General features: G+C 41.9%; 1 protein-coding gene across 1 annotated transcript in view; it reads left to right on the forward strand.

The window, feature by feature from the left end:
• LOC126416923 (cohesin subunit SA-1-like) overlaps positions 1 to 15721 on the forward strand; it is a 191642-nt gene that overhangs the window by 155773 nt on the left and 20148 nt on the right. Inside the window, exons 8-9 of the mRNA XM_050084806.1 lie at positions 2584 to 2731; positions 14923 to 15068. Of these exons, the coding sequence (XP_049940763.1) occupies positions 2584 to 2731; positions 14923 to 15068 (294 nt within the window). The remainder of the gene's footprint in view (positions 1 to 2583; positions 2732 to 14922; positions 15069 to 15721) is intronic.

Consider the following 15721-nt stretch of genomic DNA (forward strand, 5'->3'; position numbering starts at 1 on the left):
AAACACAACTGTGGTTCAATGCATTGGAACCTCTCTGCTTTCAGCACTGCCACATTGATTCACCAACTTGCACAACAGTCTGAAGAAGACCAGTAAGTGATCAAAACTAGTTATCATTTGTGACAATTTGCAGCTGAGATCATTACAGTAAATAGTTTTAAAAACATAAATATTGTCAGTGATTTTGTATCATTAGTTGTAAAGTATAGAGTCACAAATGATTTAGGACAAATCACAATAGAAAAAAATGTAGTGCACTTTTCTCCAAGCAAACAAGTAGATTTGGGAAACTGCCATAAGTGGACATACTGATGTTCCAAGATTGGGTCAGGGTGAGTTGATAGTTAGTTTGAGAGCCAGAGAGGGACTAAGAAAATAATTTTGTAGATTTAACTATTCTCCTAATGCTTGTTTCACTGTTATATCTGCCCAAGAGTAAACACTTCTCGAGGTAATCCCACTTTGCACTACACATACAACTTCTAAGACATTTAGAATATTACGATTGGCCTGGGGGAAGAAATGAGAGTCTCTGTTAATAGAAACAAGGGAATAACACCATACTTGGCCATGGGCATGTGGCCCCCCTGGTTTACAAGATTGGAATTACAGGTTCCTTGGTACTGTATTCACTGTCTTTCTTGTATATTGCCCTGAGAGTAATGATGATTCTGCCTCAGATTCTATCAATACAATTAAACCAAAGAAACTGGAGGGCCCAGGAACTGATGATAGAAAGCTCTTATGATGGCTCACCAAGTCCCACCATATGGGGGCATATTGCCTTTATAAGCCAATAAGCCATGGCTGGGACCACCGCACCCAAAATTCTTCGTGTCCTTTCCATGATACACTTCTGGAACATGGCTGCTGTCTACTGGATATCTACTTTGGATTGCCCTATGGACTGATAACAGCTGTGCTGCTAACAACTTTTTTAGGACATAGCATACTTTCTGGTAGTATTTTTCCACAGTCTAGTTTGGTAGCTTATACTGATTCAGCACACACACACACACACACACACACACACACACACACACACACACACTTCTTCTAAACTTTTTATGAATCCTTGCACACAATATGTTATAGGGATGAATGGATGTCTTCAAAAGTTTATTGCAGACCAATTTTTTTGCATCCTGCTATTCTGTTAACTGTCACATATTTTTACATATTTTCTGAACAACTGTACATAGTGCTGTGCCCTGGAAAATTTTGGCATGTGAATTGTAAATTCGCTGTGCTAGTCAGCTAAGTCAGTGGACAGTATTGTTGACATTATGACAAATCATTTCCAGCATACACAGGTTTGTGATACCAATCAATGGTCACGCTCATGGAATAGCTAACACACTGTGACCAAGGGTGGAGTAATATTCTGTAACTCAGGCACTTGGTTCTGCCAATAAACTCAAAAATTGCAAATTTAGCCTTGCCTAGCAGCCCATGCTCAGAGTAGAGCAAGTTAGGAAAAGATAACAGGACAAGTAATAGGAAGCAAACTCACTCATCCTCCTCCAATAGGATTATGTGAGAAGCTTAGCTATAAGGATATAAATAATCGACCTAGGGGCTCAAAGCATTCAGTCATGCCACCATTCTGTCTGCATCCTGAACCAGAGAAAATGACAGCTATTGAGTTCTACAGAAACCATGACCTACTCTTAGTGATGATGATCAGCTGACCACCTGCTGCTGATTAACTCATCAAGATTTGGCATGAGTTGCACCATACCTGTGGCATGGCTGGTGCAGGTTTTGGAGAAGTTTCATTGATGCCGGGAGCTGGGTCCAGCCAATCTCCACCCTCTGAGTGACCTCAACCGATGGACTACAAGCTTTCTATGATCTGGCTGGCAAAGTCACAGCCACCTAGACATCATCGGCCACAGTCCTGTCTGCCTCTGGGGAGTGACCATGGTATTGCTGCTTGGCATCAGGATGTCCAGCATTGGCTATCGCACCCCAATGCACGTTATGGGGACAATGAGTAAACACAATTGTGCTTAGCTGACATGAGTCCCTCACCATTCCTCTCGCCCATCCTGAAACATAGCAACATGAAATAGGCTGGGTCATTACAGTAGTTTTGTGTGTTTCTCGTGATTAATTCCCATAATGTGTATAGGCTGAAAGAAAATTAAGTCTGAAGTGAGAATATTGTTTTTCTTATAGCTTTGTAAATTGTTAAGTTTTTATCACAAATAACTAGTGAACTGTTACAGACATAATAGATATGAAACTTCCTGGCAGGTTAAAACTATGTGGCAGACCAAGACTCGGTCCAGCACATGGTTTTAATCTGCCAGGAAGTTTCATATCAGCACACACTCCGCTGCAGAGTGAAAATTTCGTTCTGATAATAGATATTATTTTCAATAATATTTCTTCCAGTTATGCATTGTTTATGTCATTTGTCAAAAAACAGTATTTTAACATTATAAATAACAAGAAGAAGAGACATAATGTGAATATGCACTGTTCAAATTATTGTTGCTTCATTTTGTGGTTATTTGCATTTGTTTGTCAACACAATTTTATTTTGTTTGTTGCATTTTTTATCTTTCTTCCTTGCAGATTTTTTTAATTCTGTGTGATTTCCTACATGCATTTGGGGCAAAAGCTACAAGGGCTCATGGATTTGCTGTACTTACTTGTGCACCTGACAGTCAACTCCAGTCTGACATCAACCACCTTATTCAGGAGAGATTGTTGGCAGATGAGGGTATGCATACATGTTTCGTTGCTTTATTTTTAACTTTTATCTGGACTGTGCTGTTAGTGATGTATCGAAGTTGGCATTTTATGTTGAGAGGCTGCAGTGAAAGACATTGTCTTGATTATATTCAAGTTGGATCAGTAGCACTACAATTATTCTGCCATTACATGCATTAGCATGTCTGACTTCTCCTTGATGTCATAATGATGTATGTTGGCCAATAATAGGCAGACTACAGGTTATGAAAATACAAATGGTCATTTACTACTCGTGCTTATGATGCTGAAGTCATTAAAAACTCAATTTGTAGTGCATTTAGAATGGTAGTATAAGTACTTATCGGAACTTGTTATAATACTGAGTAAAATCAGAAATTTTAGAAAGAAGTGTCAAATACTTCCTTTTTCTTTTATTTGTATTATGAGAAATTAAATCTCCTGAGACAGTATGAGGTGAATATAAATGTCTGTTGACCTGTTATAGGCAACATCAGCAGACAGCTAGAAAATCTCTCGTATGAGATGTAATTGCTACCCTCAATTCTTAATATTGTCTCTATTGCTGGTTGGGTTAGTTGAAGTGGACCAATTTTAGGAATCATGCCCATCTAACCATCTCCAGTGTCAATGTAATTTTGTACAAATGTACCACATCGAATAGAATTTAGTTGTACAAAATTTAAGCTCCAGATACGAACAAATTTAAGGTTTTAGAAGCCTTTCAAAATTTCGTGAAAGTTCTGTTGCAGTTTTGACCAAATTAAAGACTATTTAATGTTGCAACTAATAGTGATGTAAGTGACACTCTTGTATTAGGTGCACAAGTTTTTGTGCTCTTCTCACTCTTAAAATTTCAAGACAAAGTTATTCATTGTTTTCATGATAAATGAGATCAAACATGGGGAAAAATCAATCACAACAAATTTTCAGCCTTTCTTCTTCTCTTTTTTTCCCCCCCTTTGTGCTTAAATGATTTCTGAATGAGCAAAGTACACTACACTGAGACCACATTACAATTGCTGCAGAGAAGTTACTTGTTATTGATTCTACTGAATTACAACAGTCATTTATGGGTATTCTAGTCATAATTGAAATGTAGACATGCTATAGGAATTTATCAAGTGTGTCCTTACTGTGATGTCATATTGCCAAATATTGTAATTTCCTATATTCTTTATTTTTGTTTCATTAGAAAGAGGTGATTTTATGCCAAAAAAAGGTTTTGTTTATGTTTGTGTGGAAATGACAAAGTGGGGATGTGCCCAGTACTTGAAAGTACATTTGTAATTAGGTGAGTGTTAGCCTGTTCTTCTTTTTGAATTATAATTGAGTAATCAATCACTTTCAAGTCCAAAGAAACACTGAGCAATTTGTTGCCAAGTTAGTTACAAACCTAAAATAAAAATACTGTTCCCAATAATATTCTTCTGGGTATGTGAGGATGTCACACTTAATAAACCTACCAATATTTCAATTATATTAAAGACAGATATCATCAGGGTGACTGCTTGTGGTTTGTGGATGATATTTTATGTGTATTACTTGAAAGCTGCAAGATGTTTATGTTATGCAAGGTTTTGTTATAGCACAATGGTGTCTTAATTTGAATAATTTTGACTAGTGCAGGTGGTTTCAAATGTTTGATATTAATTACCACATTAAATAATTGATTTTTTTTAGATAGTTCAGATAAACTGGTATCCCACTTTTAGTAATTGTAGCAAAGGACTCAAGTCACTAAACAAACTCCATACTCGTCATCAAAAACCAGCTGAAACTACTCTCTGGTTCTGATCTTAAATATACCGAACGAAAGTGCTGGCAGGTCGATAGACACACAAACATACACATGAAATTCAAGCTTTCGCAACAAACTGTTGCCTCGTCAGGAAAGAGGGAAGGAGAGGGAAAGACGAAAGGATATGGGTTTTAAGGGAGAGGGTAAGGAGTCATACCAATCCCGGGAGTGGAAAGACTTACCTTGGGGGAAGTTGATAAATGACATGTGTAGTTTCACACGTAGCCCTGCCTTGAATTGTGTATGTTTTACCAGTAGCGGGGCTGGAGTAGGTGGTTGTGGGGGGATGCATGGGGCAGGTTTTGCAGCGGGGTCGGTTACAGGGGTAGGAACCACTGGGTAGAGAAGGTAGTCTGGGAATATTGTAGGGTTTAACAAGGATGTTACGGAGGTTAGGGGGGCGACGAAAGGCAACTCTGGGTGGTGTGGGGAGAATTTTGTCAAGGGATGATCTCATTTCAGGGGTTGACTTGAGAAAGTCATATCCCTGGCGGAGTAATTTGTTGATGTTTTCGAGGCCAGGATAATATTGGGTGACAAGGGGGATGCTTCTGTGTGGTCTGGGGGTAGGAACATTGTTGTTGGACGGGGAGGAATGTATTGCTCGGGAAATCTGTTTGTGGACAAGGTCTGCAGGATAGTTGCGGGAGAGGAAAGCACTGGTCAGGTTATTGGTGTAGTTGTTGAGGGATTCGTTACTGGAGCAGATACGTTTGCCACGAATACCTAGGCTGTAGGGAAGGGAGCGTTTGATGTGGAAAGGATGGCAGCTATCAAAGTGAAGGTACTGTTGTTTGTTTGTGGGTTTGATATGGACAGAGGTGTGGATGTGAGCTTCAACAAGATGAAGGTCAACATCCAGGAAGGTGGCTTGGGTTTTGGAGAAGGACCAGGTGAAATTCAGATTTGAAAAGGAGTTGAGGTTATGGAGGAAATTAAGGAGTGTTTCTTCACCATGAGTCCAGACCACAAAGATGTCATCTATAAACCTATACCAAGCCAGGGGAAGCAGCTGTTGGGTCTTCAGGAAAGCCTCCTCCATGCGGCCCACGAAGAGGTTGGCATAGGAGGGAGCCATCCTGGTTCCCATGGCCGTTCCCCTAATTTGTTTGTAGGTCTGGCCTTCAAAAGTGAAGTAATTATGTGTGAGGATGAAGCTGGTAAGTGTGATAAGGAATGAGGTTTTTGGAAGATCTTCGGGTGGGCGTTGGGAGAGGTAGTGCTCAAGGGCAGAGAGACCATGGGTATGTGGGATGTTTGTGTAAAGGGATGTAGCATCTATGGTGACAAGAAAGGTTTCAGGTGGGAGAGGAGTGGGAATGGATTTGAGGCGTTCTAGGAAGTGGTTTGTGTCTTTGATGTAGGATGGGAGTCTGCGGGTGATAGGTTGTAGGTGCTGGTCTACCAGAGCTGAGATACGTTCGGTTGGGGATTTGAAGCCTGCTACAATGGGACGGCCAGGATGGTTCTCTTTGTGGATTTTGGGTAATAGGTAGAAGGTAGGGGTACGTGGCTCAGGTGGAGTGAGCAAGTCTATGGAAGCCGATGTGAGGCCTTGTGAGGGACCTTGGATTTTTAGGATTTTTTGCAGCTCAGTCTGGATGGAGGGAATGGGATCCTGGGTAACAGCTTTGTAGGTTGAGATGTCGGAGAGTTGACGCTGTCCTTCTGCCACATACTCCACACGGTCAAGTACCACAGTTGTGGAGCCTTTATCCGCCGGGAGGATGACAATAGAGCAGTCTATTTTCAGCTCCTTAATGGCACGGGATTCAGCTGGGGTGATGTTGGGGGTTGTCGGGATGTTCTTCAAGAAGGACTGGGAGGCAACAAAACGCAAACAGACACATACATACACACAAAATTCAAGCTTTCGCAACAAACTGTTGCCTCATCAGGAAAGAGGGAAGGAGAGGGAAAGACGAAAGGAAGTGGGTTTTAAGGGAGAGGGTAAGGAGTCATTCCAATCCCGGGAGGGGAAAGACTTACCTTGGGGGAAAAAAGGACGGGTATACACTCGCACACACACACATATCCATCCACACATATGCAGACACAATCAGACATATTTAAAGACAAAGAGTTTGGGCGGAGATGTCAGTCGAGGCGGAAGTGCAGAGGCAATGATGATGTTGAATGACAGGTGAGGTGTGAGTGGCGGCAACTTGAAATTAGCGGAGATTGAGGCCTGGTGGGTAACGGGAAGAGAGGATATATTGAAGAGCAAGTTCCCATCTCCGGAGTTCGGATAGGTTGGTGTTGGTGGGAAGTATCCAGGTAACCCGGACGGTGTAACACTGTGCCAAGATGTGCTGGCCGTGCACCAAGGCATGTTTAGCCACAGGGTGATCCTCATTACCAACAAACACTGTCTGCCTGTGTCCATTCATGCGAATGGACAGTTTCTTGCTGGTCATTCCCACATAGAATGCATCACAGTGTAGGCAGGTCAGTTGGTAAATCACGTGGGTGCTTTCACATGTGGCTCTGCCTTTGATCGTGTACACCTTCCGGGTGGACTGGAGTAGGTGGTGGTAGGAGGGTGCATGGGACAGGTTTTACACCGGGGGCGGTTACAAGGATAGGAGCCAGAGGGTAGGGAAGGTGGTTTGGGGATTTCATAGGGATGAACTAGGAGGTTACGAAGGTTAGGTGGACGGCGGAAAGACACTCTTGGTGGAGTGGGGAGGATTTCATGAAGGATGGATCTCATTTCAGGGCAGGATTTGAGGAAGTCGTATCCCTGCTGGAGAGCCACATTGAGAGTCTGGTCCAGTCCCGGAAAGTATCCTGTCACAAGTGGGGCACTTTTGTGGTTCTTCTGTGGGGGATTCTGGGTTTGAGGGGATGAGGAAGTGGCTCTGGTTATTTGCTTCTGTACCAGGTCGGAAGGGTAATTGCGGGATGTGAAAGCTGTTGTCAGGTTGTTGGTGTAATGGTTCAAGGATTCCGGACTGGAACAGATTCGTTTGCCACGAAGACCTAGGCTGTAGGGAAGGGACCGTTTGATGTGGAATGGGTGGCAGCTGTCATAATGGAGGTACTGTTGCTTGTTGGTGGGTTTGATGTGGACGGACGTGTGAAGCTGGCCATTGGACAGGTGGAGGTCGACGTCAAGGAAAGTGGCATGGGATTTGGAGTAGGACCAGGTGAATCTGATGGAACCAAAGGAGTTGAGGTTGGAGAGGAAATTCTGGAGTTCTTCTTCACTGTGAGTCCAGATCATGAAGATGTCATCAATAAATCTGTATCAAACTTTGGGTTGGCAGGCCTGGGTAACCAAGAAGGCTTCCTCTAAGTGACCCATGAATAGGTTGGCGTACGAGGGGGCCATCCTGGTACCCATGGCTGTTCCCTTTAATTGTTGGTATGTCTGGCCTTCAAAAGTGAAGAAGTTGTGGGTCAGGATGAAGCTGGCTAAGGTGATGAGGAAAGAGGTTTTAGGTAGGGTGGCAGGTGATCGGCGTGAAAGGAAATGCTCCATCGCAGCGAGGCCCTGGATGTGCGGAATATTTGTGTATAAGGAAGTGGCATCAATGGTTACAAGGATGGTTTCCGGGGGTAACACATTGGGTAAGGATTCCAGGTGTTCGAGAAAGTGGTTGGTGTCTTTGATGAAGGATGGGAGACTGCATGTAATGGGTTGAAGTTGTTGATCTATGTAGGCAGAGATACGTTCTGTGGGGGCTTGGTAACCAGCTACAATGGGGCGGCCGGGATGATTGGGTTTGTGGATTTTAGGAAGAAGGTAGAAGGTAGGGGTGCGGGGTGTCGGTGGGGTCAGGAGGTTGATGGAGTCAGGTGAAAGGTTTTGTAGGGGGCCTAAGGTTCTGAGGATTCCTTGAAGCTCCGCCTGGACATCGGGAATGGGGTTACCTTGGCAAACTTTGTATGTGGTGTTGTCTGAAAGCTGACACAGTCCCTCAGCCACATACTTCCGACGATCAAGTACCACGGCCGTGGAACCCTTGTCCGCCGGAAGAATGGCGATGGATCGGTCAGCCTTCAGATCACGGATAGCCCGGGCTTCAGCAGTTGTGATGTTGGGAGTAGGATTAAGGTTTTTTAAGAAGGATTGAGATGCAAGGCTGGAAGTCAGAAATTCCTGGAAGGTTTGGAGAGGGTGATTTTGAGGAAGAGGAGGTGGGTCCCGCTGCGATGGAGGACGGAACTGTTCCAGGCAGGGTTCAATTTGGATGGTGTCTTGGGGAGTTGGATCATTAGGAGTAGGATTAGGATCATTTTTCTTCGTGGCAAAGTGATATTTCCAGCAGAGAGTACGAGTGTAGGACAGTAAATCTTTGACGAGGGCTGTTTGGTTGAATCTGGGAGTGGGGCTGAAGGTGAGGCCTTTGGATAGGACAGAGGTTTCGGATTGGGAGAGAGGTTTGGAGGAAAGGTTAACTACTGAATTAGGATGTTGTGGTTCCAGATTGTGTTGATTGGAATTTTGAGGTTTTGGAGGGAGTGGAGCTGGAAGTGGGAGATTGAGTAGATGGGAGAGACTGGGTTTGTGTGCAATGAGAGGAGGTTGAGGTTTGCTGGAAAGGTTGTGAAGGGTGAGTGAGTTGCCTTTCTGGAGGTGGGAAACCAGGAGATTGGATAGTTTTTTGAGGTGGAGGGTGGCATGCTGTTCTAATTTACGGTTGGCCTGTAGGAGGATGCTCTGAACAGCCGGTGTGGATGTGGGAGAGGAAAGATTAAGGACTTTTATTAGGATAGGAGTTGACGGGTGTGTTCATTGGCTGAGTTGATGTGTAGGTGAAGGATTAGGTGGGTGAGGGCAATGGATTGTTCAGTTTGGAACTGGTATAGGGACTGATGGAAAGAAGGGTTCCAGCCGGAGATGGGAACTTTTAAGTGTGAGGCCTTTGGGGGTAATGCCAAATGTCAGACAAGCCTGAGAAAATAGAATATGGGAGCGTAATCTGGCTAGGGCGAAGGCATGTTTGCGGAGGGAATGTAAATAAAACTTAATGGGGTCATTGTGGGGGTGTTGTTAGGGTGACATGGTATTAGGAGGTGGAAAGTGTAACATGAGGCTGAAATGAAAATGAAAATAAAAATATATGGGGAGGGATAAAGGTGGACTGGAAAGTAAATGGAGATCTGGTGTGAAAAAAGGCGAAAAGGTGTTGGTTACAGCTGGGCTATGTTGGACTTGGGTTGGTAGACAACGATGTGCACAAAGGTTAGGTGGTTGTGTTGCCGCCAAAACACGTTAGAGGACGAAGAAATTCGGGAAAATTTCGAAAAAACTGCGTGTAATATATTAAAAGGAGTGGTTTTGTGGTGGCAGATTGTGAAAATGAGGCTAACAATTGTCTGACGAAGAAATAATGACGTTAAAACCTGTGGGAAGCGGCTAAAAATTATCAGTGATGTGGGAAAAACGGAAATGGAAATAAAGCGAAAGTTATTAGAACTAGCCGAAATGGTTGTTTAAAAGGATGTGGACTCGGCACCTTTGCACTGTTGTGGGACATCTAGCTGTCCAGCCATTATTGCCTTGTGTAGGTGAACTCACTTTTCATCACCCTGAGCTTGTGTATACTGTTGCTGTCCACCTCCCAGTGTAGGAACACACGTCTGTCATAAGCCATGCTGGAGGCCATGGTTTGACCCTGCCTCTTCCTGTACACGCTGCACGGAGCAGAGGGACCAGTTCAGACCATTTGCTGTCTGGCTACTGTGAGTGACATGGCGTAATCACTGAGTCAACTTCTGCCACTGCCATGCTGAGAGCAGCACCTTGCTGTAAGCTGCCAGTGCCAAGAAAAGACACCATATGCTGTACTTCTGATAGCCTATTGCTGACGCCCGCATGATTCTCCAACCATGGTTGCCTATCATGGAGGCTGTTTACTACCTCCCCAATGCTGAAGCCACTACCATAAACACTAAGGAATAAAAGACTTATTCAGTGTTTCCATGATGGGCCACTGTCTAACACCTGCCACCACACCACTGCAGCTTCACCTGGGGAAATGAACTTCCCTGAGTCCTAGCATATCACAGTGAGCTTCACCTGCCACCATAGGGGCCATACAACCAAGCCTCTACACTACAGAAGTACACAACAACCTTTGTTATCCAGACTAGGTAGAACTGGATGTAAGCCAGATTACTGAAAATCCAGAAAATCTGGAAATAATCGAATTAATGCAAAAACTCTAATATACTCTACATCATTACAAACCTTTCATTTTGGTACTAATGAGAAACACTCTTTTGGCACTTACACTCTGTATTTGCTGTATCCAGCTCGTCTTTATTTACTGAAATTGTGTGAAGTTTCTTTTGTTTCAAAGTTATGTGGCATTTGAGAGCACCACAATTGTGTAGGTGGTCACTAACATCAATTCAGCTTGAGTTGTTTGCTGCTAACACTCTAGGTAAACCTTTAGTTTCTTCAGCTGCATTGTTCCCTCCACATGAGGCATGGCCTTTACAAATGTCTGCTTGTGTCTGTGTATGTGCGGATGGATATGTGTGTGTGTGTGTGTGTGCCAGTGTATACCTGTTGTTTTTTCCCCCTAAGGTAAGTCTTTCCGCACCCAGGATTGGAATGACTCCTTATCGTCTCCCTTAAAACCCACATCCTTTCGTCTTTCCCTCTCCTTCCCTCTTTCCTGACGAAGCAACAGTTTGTTGCAAAAGCTTGAATTTTGTGTGTATGTTTGTGTTTGTTTGTGTGTCTGGCGACCTGCCAGCACTTTCATTTGGTAAGTCACATCATCTTTGTTTCTTTTTATATATATATATATATATATATATATATATATATATATATATATATATATATATATATATATATATATCTAAAAACAAAGATGATGTGACTTACCAAATGAAAGTGCTGGCAGGTCGACAGACACACAAACAAACACAAACATACACACAAAATTCAAGCTTTCGCAACAAACTGTTGCCTCATCAGGAAAGAGGGAAGGAGAGGGAAAGACGAAAGGATGTGGGTTTTAAGGGAGAGGGTAAGGAGTCATTCCAATCCCGGGAGCGGAAAGACTTACCTTAGGGGGAAAAAAGGACGGGTATACACTCGCACAAACACACATATCCATCCACACATATACAGACACAAGCAGACATATTTAAAGGTCTTTAAATATGTCTGCTTGTGTCTGTATATGTGTGGATGGATATGTGTGTTTGTGCGAGTGTATACCCGTCCTTTTTTCCCCCTAAGGTAAGTCTTTCCGCTCCCGGGATTGGAATGACTCCTTACCCTCTCCCTTAAAACCCACATCCTTTCGTCTTTCCCTCTCCTTCCCTCTTTCCTGATGAGGCAACAGTTTGTTGCGAAAGCTTGAATTTTGTGTGTATGTTTGTGTTTGTTTGTGTGTCTGTCGACCTGCCAGCACTTTCATTTGGTAAGTCACATCATCTTTGTTTTTAGATATATATTTCCTACGTGGAATGTTTCCCTCTATTATATATATATATATATATATATATATATATATATATATATATATATATATATATATATATATATAGTGGGAAACATTCCACGTGGGAAAAATATATCTAAAAACAAAGATGATGAGACTTACCAAACAAAAGCGCTGGCAGGTCGACAGACACACAAACAAACACAAACATACACACAAAATTCAAGCTTTCACAACAAACGGTTGCTTCATCAGGAAAGAGGGAAGGCGAGGGAAAGACGAAAGGATGTGGGTTTTAAGGGAGAGGGTAAGGAGTCATTCCAATCCCGGGAGCGGAAAGACTTACCTTAGGGGGAAAAAACAACAGGTATACACTGGCACACACACACACATATCCATCCGCACATACACAGACACAAGCAGACATTTGTAAAGGCCATGCCTCATGTGGAGGGAACAATGCAGCTGAAGAAACTAAAGGTTTACCTAGAGTGTTAGCAGCAAACAACTCAAGCTGAATTGATGTTAGTGACCACCTACACAATTGTGGTGCTCTCAAATGCCACATAACTTTGAAACAAAAGAAACTTCACACAATTTCAGTAAATAAAGACGAGCTGGATACAGCAAATACAGAGTGTAAGTGCCAAAAGAGTGTTTCTCATTAGTACCAAAATGAAAGGTTTGTAATGATGTAGAGTATATTAGAGTTTTTGCATTAATTCGATTATTTCCAGATTTTCTGGATTTTCAGTAATCTGGCTTACATCCAGTTCTACCTAGTCTGGATAACAAAGGTTGTTGTGTACTTCTGTAGTGTAGAGGCTTGGTTGTATGGCCCCTATGGTGGCAGGTGAAGCTCACTGTGATATGCTAGGACTCAGGGAAGTTCATTTCCCCAGGTGAAGCTGCAGTGGTGTGGTGGCAGGTGTTAGACAGTGGCCCATCATGGAAACACTGAATAAGTCTTTTATTCCTTAGTGTTTATGGTAGTGGCTTCAGCATTGGGGAGGTAGTAAACAGCCTCCATGATAGGCAACCATGGTTGGAGAATCATGCGGGCGTCAGCAATAGGCTATCAGAAGTACAGCATATGGTGTCTTTTCTTGGCACTGGCAGCTTACAGCAAGGTGCTGCTCTCAGCCATGGCAGTGGCAGAAGTTGACTCAGTGATTACGCCATGTCACTCGCAGTAGCCAGACAGCAAATGGTCTGACCTGGTCCCTCTGCTCCGTGCAGCGTGTACAGGAAGAGGCAGGGTCAAACCATGGCCTCCAGCATGGCTTATGACAGACGTGTGTTCCTACACTGGGAGGTGGACAGCAACAGTATACACAAGCTCAGGGTGATGAAAAGTGAGTTCACCTACACAAGGCAATAATGGCTGGACAGCTAGATGTCACACAACAGTGCAAAGATGCCGAGTCCACAGCACTCAGACTCAGCTCAGGAAGTGGCCTGCAGTTAATGGCAGCAAAGTCTGACAGAGGCAGCTTGATGTTCGTTTAGAACTAAGAGTGGATGCGCACCTCTTCTCGCAACTAGTGGATTGTGTTTACTGTATAACTGAGCATCTAAATTAGCCAGCACCCCTGGCCTCTCAGTCATAACAGGCTGGAGATGCTGGGCATAATCATTGGGAAATCATGACATCATTTTCCCTGCATTTCCTGTCTTTTTATGTACTGGATATCTGTTCATGTGGCATGGCACCTGGTTATTGAGCTGAATTGTGTATACTCCTTATGACATCATTCTACTGAATACACACATGAACCATGGTCTTTGCCATGCAAAACATGATACAGCACTCTTCTCCCCATCGGCAAATCTGGTCAACTGGACTGAGACTTGTTTAGATTTCTGAACAAATCTTAACAGCATCTTCCATAGTTTAACAAATATATACAATATTCCAGTGGAAAAATGCTTCACAGTGTACCACATACAAATGAATTATACCTCGACAAGGTAAACACAGACACTAGAAATAAAGTTTTGGCATACGAATTAACCCTTTGAGCTTTTTTTCACCATTCTGATTGATACTGGAAATTCAGAAGTATACATAGTATTAACCCACGTTTTGAAGCAAGTGCTGAAATTTGCAAATCTCAGTATCTGATGAAACTTTCATTTTTTGCTTCAGTTCACAAGCCGCCATACAGTGTGTATGGCTACTTTTCTGTGTTGACAACACAGAACACCTTAAACAAACAGCTTCACACTTCTACCAACATTATCCTGTGATTTTTTTATGGTTCTTGTGAAAAATAACTGCGATACAACAACCCTTTGAGGCAAGACTGAAGTTGCATATACATCTGACAGTTTAACTGCATGTTGAGTTCCATCTGCTATGAAATTCTAAATCCTATCAGAATAGAGATCCATTATTCTGTAATCCCATATGTTATTGCAAATGCCAATGTAATTTATTTGACGTTTGACTCAAAATGTACAATGTAGAAATCCCTGATTTGTTATACAGAATACTCACATACTTGAGAAAGAATGGTAAGTGCCTATTTATACAAAAAGTTAAATAGATGAAAATAAAATAAAAAATAATGAAAAATTTGAAATTAGTTTATAGGCAGTACTGAGACACCATTTATAGTTATACCTTGTTATACAAGAACAAGTTAAAAGTGCAGTAAACATAATTACTAAAATTATAATAACCATGATTACTTTATAAACACACTGAGAAGTTCTGAAAAATTTTACAGTCATCATTGCACAACAACTACAAATCATTTTTTAAAAATCATTAGGCATCATGAATATGGATGACTTATTTCTTTAAATGACTGTCATAATATATCACGAGTCACTTTGCTGTGGCATTCAAAAGCTGTTGATTGTACATTATGTAGTGCTTGTAACAGTTTTATTATCACTTGTCAGTGACTGCATCTCTGAACAGCTCAGCAATTTCTGTTGTTATGTTCCATGTATGATGTGTTTTTATTGTCTGTGTTTCAGATTCGTTTAATGAAACGTCTGGTGATGACCAACTAAAAATGAGATCAAATATGTGTAAAATGATTTTAGCTGGATATTGCAAATTAATAATTTATGATGTTTTACCTTTGACACCAGTTCCATATCTACTTTTGTACTACTGTAAAGTAAGTATTAATTTTTGTAATTGTTATGTCACACTAATAGAATTCACAGGATGTTTTCAGTTAATGAACATGTCACGCCACAATAAGGAAGTTAATGACAACTATTGCAATTTTATATATGCCCAAATACTGTAAGCAATAACAAATACATTATTGCCCACTTACCACACAGAAATCATCAAGAAATATTTGTTATTAGAGCTCCTTTGCAGCAAACGTGTTAAGACATAATGCTTCACATATTGAGGAAGTACTTATAGAAATCTCTGGAATCTCCGTATTGGTGATACATTTTTTGATTTGTTTTTTACAGTTACAGACTCTTGCATTTGTCTAACAATAACAAATTTAAGTGTTCAGCATGTGTAATTCACAGTGTTCTGTGAAAAGCTAGTCAGGGGGTGACTGTCATTATTTTGTCATGTGTCCTTCCTTAATGTAAATGCTAGCTGATCGCACAGTAATGGAGAACTGGGAAACATAATGCAGTTTTCACAGAAAAACAAAGAAACACATCTCATTAAAACAAATTATAAATGATGTTACCTAGAGCTGTTACATTTTTCACCAAGTGGCATTTTTATTAGTTTGCGTAGCGAAATTCACTAAATTACTATGAACAGCATAGCAAATGCATTATCATACCCAAGATC

The sequence above is a fragment of the Schistocerca serialis genome, chromosome 8, assembly GCF_023864345.2.
Source record: "Schistocerca serialis cubense isolate TAMUIC-IGC-003099 chromosome 8, iqSchSeri2.2, whole genome shotgun sequence".
In the NCBI taxonomy this organism is placed as follows: domain Eukaryota; kingdom Metazoa; phylum Arthropoda; class Insecta; order Orthoptera; family Acrididae; genus Schistocerca; species Schistocerca serialis.